The 7,475-nt window shown below is 56.1% G+C and overlaps 1 protein-coding gene across 7 annotated transcripts in view; it reads left to right on the forward strand.

Moving 5' to 3' along the window:
• Positions 1-7,475, forward strand: part of MIER2 (MIER family member 2) — a 40,495-nt gene that overhangs the window by 7,802 nt on the left and 25,218 nt on the right. For 4 of the 7 annotated variants that reach the window (XM_017521140.2, XM_037735797.1, XM_037735796.1 and 1 more), the window contains 2 exons: positions 1,630-1,720; positions 3,423-3,565. In XM_017521140.2, coding sequence (XP_017376629.1) covers positions 1,630-1,720; positions 3,423-3,565 — 234 coding nt within the window. Of the gene's footprint in view, positions 1-1,629; positions 1,721-2,273; positions 2,393-2,952; positions 3,035-3,422; positions 3,566-7,475 lie in introns of those variants that run through there. The other 3 variants (XM_017521141.2, XM_037735799.1, XM_037735798.1) reach the window with 3 other exon arrangements.

A 7,475-nucleotide genomic window follows, 5' to 3' on the forward strand; every position in this document is an offset into this window, starting at 1 on the left:
CTTGGCTTAGTACAACCTCTGTCTCCCTGGTTCAGGCAGTTCTCCTGCGTCAGCCTCCTGAATACCTGGGATTACCAGGCACATGCCACAATGCCCAGCTGTTTTTGGTATTTTTAATAGAGACAGGGTTTCACCACATTGGTCAGGCTGGTCTTGAACTCCTGACCTCAGGTGATCCACCCGCCTTGGCCTCCCAAAGTGTTGGGGTGACAGGCGTGAGCCCCCGCGCCCGGCTTCCTCACCAATCTTGGTTCTTTTTATTTCATGTCCTTGCACTCACTGACTGCATCCTGCAGCTCTCCGTGGTCTGTTTTAGGTGAGAGTACACATTGTTGTGTGCGTGGTGGCTTCGAGCGTGCATCCAGCCTTTCACCGTTGAGGGCAGTGCTGAGTATGGTTTTCCCTCGATGCTCTTTGTCAGGCTGAGACGTTCCCTTCTGTTCTGAGCTCGTTGGGTATTTTTCATTATGAACGGGTGTTGTATTCTGTTGAACTGGACGTGTTGAGATGATCCTATGTTTTGGTTTTTTTATTTTGTTGATGTGGTGTATTATAGTAACTGAGTTTTGGTGTTGAATCAGCCTTGCATCCCTGCGGTAAATCTTACTTGTTCATGGCTTATGATCGTCTTTATATGTTGCTGGATTCTGTTAGCCAGTATTTTGTTGAGGGTCTTTGTGTTTATGTACACGAGCGATGTTGTGGGTTCCTGTGGGTGTTCACACAACACTTTGGGAGGCCGAGGCGGGCGGATCACTTGAGGTCAACAGTTCGAGACCAGCCTGGGACAACTTGGTAAAACCCCGTCTCTACTGAAAATACAGAAGTTACCCAGGCGTGGTGCTGCGCACCTGTAGTCCTAGCTACTTGGGAGGCTGAGGCAGGGGAATCACTTGAACCTGGGAGGCAGACGTTGCAGTGAGCCGAGATTGTGCCACTGCACTCCGGCCTGCGTGACAGAGCAAGGCTGTGTCTCAAAAAGAGAGAGAGAGAGATTGAACATGGTAATAATGATAATGGTTTTGTCGGCCTTTTTATTTTAAAAATTGAGGTAATTTATAAAACATAAAATACACCTGCTTTAAAGTTTATAATTCATTGATTTTTCGTGTATCCACGGTCACGCAGCTTTTGACTCTAATCTAAAACATCTGTCATCCCCATTAGCAGTCACTCTCCCACCATCCCTTTCCCTGGCTCCTGGACCCCACGAGCCCCTTTCTGTCTGTGGATTGGTCTGTTCTGGACGTTCTGTATCGGTGGACCCTCCGCCGTGGCCGTTGGCGTCTGGCTTCCCCCCTAGCGCATGCTGTTCCTGAGCTTCGTCCGGTTGCAGCATGGGTCAGGACAGAGGCCTGTTTGTGGGCAGTTTTCAGTGTCACACAATGCATGTCCTGCCTGGGGCGAGACAGCCTTTACCCTGCAAGCCATCCTGGGTGGGAGGCGGCACCAGTGGCGGCCCCACGTGTGTGCTGCGCCCAGTGCCTCCAGCCCTCGGAGGCGGAGACAAAGCCCCTTCCATGCTCACCAAACGGGCTCTGACCAGTGCTTGCTCTTGGCTGCCACCCTGTGATGTCCAGCAGCAGGACTTGGACTGGCCGAGCTAACCCTGCTTCTCTTCCTCCGCAGGCCTCCTCGCTGGGGAGGCAGAGCCCTCGCGTGGTCTCCTGCCTTGCACACAGCCTGTGCCCCGGGGAGCCTGGCTTGCAGACAACAGCAGGTACCTTCCTCCCTCCTCCCCGCACCCAGGTCTGCCAAGGCCTTTGTGGCTGTGAGAGACAGAATGCCCGCCGGGCTTGGCAGAGCCGTGACCAGCACACTGGTTTCCAGACTCCAGGGTGTTCCAGCTCCCACCCGCCCAGATGGAGCTGTGGGGAGCATGGTCAGGACTCCGTCTTCCTGCTCTCTAGCAGAGGCAGGGAGCCCAAGCCACCCAAGACCGTCCTCAGAGCCCGGACCCCCAGCAGAGGACCCGGCACAGGCCTGCACCAAGCTGAGGGCCACCTCATCCTGCTGGGGTGCTGGGACGGGGGGGCTTGCTGAGGGATGCGGACTGGAGAAAGTGGAGCAGGGGAGACAGGCAGACCCTGGTTCCCTGCACCTCCCTGCGCCGATGCTGCTTGCCCGAGGGGCATCGAGGTCCCAGGCCGCCTGCTGGCCACCTGTGCTGGGCCCACAGGGCGGAGTGTGGGTGGGCAAGTGTCTCGGTGACTGCTCCTTCTTCCCCTTGCTGCGCTCCCATGGGCCAGGTGTAGGGTTGCATGTCTTCCCGGCGTAAAACTCGTCCACACCCCAGTCTCCAAAGAAGGCATTGCCGTCCCTGTTTTCCCTGCGTGGCTCCTCCAGGGATGCCGTGGTCACCGAGGGTCCAGGCGCACCCAGGCAGCTCCAGGTCATTCCCTCACTCTAGCGAGGCACCAGCCACCAGGGGTCTTCCATGTCCCGCAGCTGCCTGGTCTGTGCGTGGTGCGCCCCTGTGTGTCCAGCCACGCACGCTCTGTGGCTGCCCTCCTAGAAGCTTCCTGACCTGGATCCCCGGCCCTCAGGCCCCCAGCCTTGGGCTGTACTGCTCCCTGTCTGGACCCCCGGCCCTAGGACCCACAGCCTTGGGCTGTACTGCTCCCTGTCTGGACCCCCGGCCCTCGGGCCCCCAGCCTTGGGCTGTACTGCTCCCTGTCTGGACCCCCGGCCCTAGGGCCCCCAGCCTTGGGCTGTACTGCTCCCTGTCTGGACCCCCGGCTCTCGGGCACCCAGCCTTGGGCTGTACTGCTCCCTGTCTGGATTGGTTGAACCCTGGCTATTTCCTTTTGTTTGTTTTAAAGTCTAGTTGAAGACTAAACGTGGAGAGAAATGGTGACACACCCCAGTTATTTTGGGGAAACCCTGGGTCTGATGACAGCCGCCGTCTGTTGGGCCATGTGTGTCGCATGACGGCTTCCTGTGGCCCTGCAGGCGGAGCGTGAGGGACTGGCGTTGTCCAGGTCCCACCGGCCCTGCCCCTGCGTGGTCCTTGGTGCTGTGCTGACCCACGCAGGTGAGGGTTTGGCATCACCCGTTTTGGGAGCCGTGGAGCCCGGCGTGCACCCAGCTCCGATGAGTCCTGCTGCCCCCCCCACCCTAACGAGATGGGTGTCTGGCTCCTTCTAGTCTGCGCTCTCCAAATCCTCACAGACTTCCCTGTTGAGGAAGACAAGCTGTCCCTCAGAAAGACACCCCCTCCCTTAAAAAAAACCCTTGGAATTAGTGTGTGCAGCTCACCAGCTGTTGTGGGGTGTCCCGGTGGGGACCCACGTGGGAGGCTGGCCCTTCGGTGCAGAGGGCCTCACCCCTAGGGCTTCCCCTGCCCCAGGCACCCCCAGTCTCTGCAGGGTGGTTGGGACAGGCGGGCAAGCCACTCACCTGCGCTGCCGTCTTCTCCCCAGCGGTGTCCATGGGCTCTGGAGACCATCAGTTCAACCTCGCGGAGATCCTGTCACAGAACTACAGTGTCGAGGGGCAGTGCCAGGAGCCTTCGAGGTGCTCAGACAAGCCCAAGGAGGAGCTGGAGAAGGACTTCATCTCCCAGGTACTCGGCCGAGGTGACCCCGCCCCCGTGTTGGGTGGAGCCCTCTGGGGTCAGCCTCACGGTTTCTGTGCAGTTGGATTCATGTTGGCAAGTGCTAAATTGTACATCTTTCTGCAAAGTGCCAGGCACCATCCTAGGAGCTGAATTCAGTGGTGACCGGGTCTAACATGGGGCTCTCTGGGCAGCACGGTGCCGGGCATTAAGCCGGCTGCTCTCAAACCCTCCGGTCTCAGAACCTAATTTGTACTCTTAAAAAAATTATTGAGCGTTCCTAGGCAGTGTAGATTTGAGAAAAAAAATTATTGAGAGTTTTGGCCAGGTGCGGTGGCTCACATCTGTAATCCCAGCACTTTGGGAGGCTGAGGCGGGCAGATCACCTGAGGTCAGGAGTTCGAGACCAGCCTGGCCAACATGGTAAAACCCCACTGCTACTAAAAATGCAAAAATTAGCTGGGTGTGTGGCACACGCCTGTAGTCCCAGCTGTTCAGGGGGCTGAGGCAGGAGAATCGCTTGAACCTGGGACGCGGAGGTTACAGTGAACTGAGATGGCGCCATTGCACTCCAGACTGGGTTGACAGAGTGAGACCCTCTCTCAAAAAAAAAAATTATTGAGAGTTTTAAGGAGCTTTGTTAATGTGTTTTATCTACTAATTAAGGTTGAAATTGACATGTAGGAATACTTATTTGCTAACTCATTTTAAAATGACACAAATAGACTGGGTGTGGTGGCTCATGCCCGTAATCCCAGCACTTTGGGAGGCCAAGGCGGGAGAGTCACGAGGTCAGGAGTTCAAGACCAGCGTGACCAACGTGGCGAAACCCCGTCTCTACTAAAAATGCAAAAAAAAAATTCACGAGGCATGGTGATGCACGCCTGTAATCCCAGCTCCTTGGGAGGCCGAGGCAGGAGAATTGTTTGAACCTGGGAGGCGGAGGTTGCAGTGAGCCGAGATTGCGTCATTGCGCTCCAGCCTGGGTAACAGAGCGAGACTCCATCTCAGAAAATAAAAATGAAATAGCTTGAACAAGTCAGTTACGTGTTAATATAAATATTTTTTCGGAAATGGAAGAAAACCTCTGTGTTCCAAAAGAAAAAACTATTAGAAGAATGAATTTTTAGTTTTCCGAATCTCTTTGAATGTAGAGGCATATATGAAAGTCCAGCTTCTGTCTTTTTTTTTTTTTTTTTTTTTTTTAGACAGAGTCTTGCTCTGTCGCCCAGACTGGCGTGCACTGGTGTCATGTCGGCTCACTGCACCCTCCACTTCCTGGATTCAAGCGGTTCTCCTGCCTCAGCCTCCTAAGTAGCTGGGGTTACAAGTGCACACCACCACACCCGGCCAATTTTTTTTTTGTGTATTTTTAGTAGAGACAGGGTTTCACCATGTTGGCCAGGATGGTCTCGATCTCCTGACCTCATGATCCACCCGCCTCAGCCTCCCAAAGTGCTGGGATTACAGTGGTGAGCCACTGTGCCTGGCCTAATCCTTTGATTTTATTTTTTTTGTAGAGGTCTTGCTATTTTGCTAGGTCTGGCCTCAAACTCTTGACCTCAAGCAATTTTTCCGCCTGGGCCTCCCAAAGTGACTCAGGTACGTTCTTTCTTTCATTTTTTTTTTTTTTTTTTTAAAATGGAGTTTCGCTCTTGTTACCCAGGCTGGAGTGCAATGGCGCGATCTCGGCTCGCCTCCTGGGTTCAGGCAATTCTCCTGCCTCAGCCTCCTGAGTAGCTGGGATTACAGGCATGTGCCACCATGCCCAGCTAATGTTTTGTATTTTTAGTAGAGATGGGGTTTCACCATGTTGACCAGGATGGTCTCGATCTCTTGACCTCGTGATCCACCTGCCTCGGTCTCCCAAAGTGCTGGGATCACGGGCGTGAGCCACTGCGCCCGGCCCCTTCTTTCTTTTTTTTGAGGCGAAGTTTCGCTCTTGTTGTCCAGGCTGGAGTGCAATGGCGCAGTCTCAGCTCACCACAACCTCCGCCTCCCGGGTTCAGGTGATTCTACTGCCTCAGCCTCCCGAGTAGTTGGGACTACGGGCGCGTGCCACCACGCCCAGCTAATTTTTTGTATTTTTAGTAGAGATGGAGTTTCACCATGTTGGCCAGGCTGGTCTTAAACTCCTGACCTCAAAGCGATCCTCCCACCTCGGCCTCCTATGCTTGGATTACAGGGTGAGCCACGCCCGGCCCACTTCTGTCTTTTAAGGGAGATGTTATTCTGTTGTGATAAGGTTTGATGGTTGAAGTACAAAGACAGCCTCATACAGATCTGTTGTTGGAAAAGGAAGGCGTATTTAACAGTTTTTCAGATAATGGTGGGTGTTTGATGCCACAGCAAAACTCAGCAAGTGGTAGTTTTGTGGAGTGGAGTCTGAGATCGTTACCAGTGAACCTCCTAGTTGCAGAGGCAGAGAGGTCCGTGAACGGGTCCCGCAGAATGGCTTCCGGTGCTGGCTCTCTTCCTGGCTGCCGTGTCCTCACGTGGTGGACAGAGAAGCCGAGGGAGCCCTCTGGTGTTTTTCATAAAAGGTCACTAATCCTGCTCGATCAGGGCCCCACCCTCATGGCCTCACTGGGCCTTAGCCACTTCCGTAAACGCCTCGTCTCCAGATACAGTCGCGTTGGGGTTAGGGTTGACTGTAGCAGTTAATGTCACCGCCGGCCTCATCACAAGCTTTGTAAATGTTGGAAATTTGGCAAGTGCATGTTGTCAAACCCAAGTTTGCCAAAGTCTTGAGTTCTGCGGTTGCAGCAGTTAGGTCAGCTGTTGCCTCTGAAGTAGCAGCCCTCCTTGCCTGCCTGCGAGGCTCCTGTCTGAGCGGCTGTCGTCGGCCAGCGCTCTTGAGGTGAAAGGACGGAAGGGCCCCCTCGCCTCACCACCCATTCCACGCGTGCTTCCCTGAGGGAGCCGCCTCGGGAAGGGCCCCCGCGCCTCACCACCCATTCCACGCGTGCTTCCCTGAGGGAGCCGCCTCGGGAAGGGCCCCTGCGCCTCACCACCCATTCCACGCGTGCTTCCCTGAGGGAGCTGCCTCGGGAAGGGCCCCCTCGCCTCACCACCCATTCCACGCGTGCTTCCCTGAGGGAGCCGCCTTGGGAAGGGCCCCCGTGCCTCACCACCCATTCCACGCGTGCTTCTTTGAAGGAGCCCCTCACCCTGCTAGGCAGCAGCCGCTCTGCTTCCCATGCCCTCACACAGAACATGGAGGCGTCTGCTCAGGATGCGACTTCACAGAATGTGCCCACCGCCTTCTGAAGTGAAGCTGGGGAGTTTGCTTTTGGTCTGTGAGGGATGGGCAGTGGTGCCCTGGCTGCAGCTTCCATGGGCGCCGGGCTGTTGCCGGCTGCCACTGCGGCACCATCAGTGCGAGTGTCAGTGAGGCCCAGCACAGAAACCACGGCTTTGTGCTCTTCAGACGGGGCTTCACCTGGGGCACCCAGGGGTCTTGGGACCACCGTGTCAGCCCTCCCACCTGCATGCCCCGGCGGTCACGGGCATACAGAATGTGTTCTGTCCGTCGGGTCCTGTGAGAACTAAAGGGGGACTTGGCATGGACGTTCCACCTGGGGAAGGGCTGGGAATGGGCTGGGAGATTCTTTGTGGACTTGAAGCCCCAGGAGGAGTCTGGGCAGGAGCTGGGGTGGAGGGGAGGCCAGTGCTGACATCCTGAGAGAATGAGACGAGGGTTCAGGAAGGTGGACGCTGGGAGTGACCCCGGGTCCGGGTGGAGTCTGAGCAGGCAGCTGTAACCTCAGGGTGTAGAGGCTTACATGAGGGGGGCGTGGGGATTTGAACACAGCGCTGGGGAGGGTGACGTCTCTTCCTTCCAGGGAGTTACGTGCCCTGCCCCCGCTTCCGGGGAGCCGCGTGCCCTGCCCCCGCTTCCGGGGAGCCGCGTGCCCTG

Source organism: Cebus imitator, unplaced genomic scaffold, assembly GCF_001604975.1.
Source record: "Cebus imitator isolate Cc_AM_T3 unplaced genomic scaffold, Cebus_imitator-1.0 Scaffold967, whole genome shotgun sequence".
In the NCBI taxonomy this organism is placed as follows: domain Eukaryota; kingdom Metazoa; phylum Chordata; class Mammalia; order Primates; family Cebidae; genus Cebus; species Cebus imitator.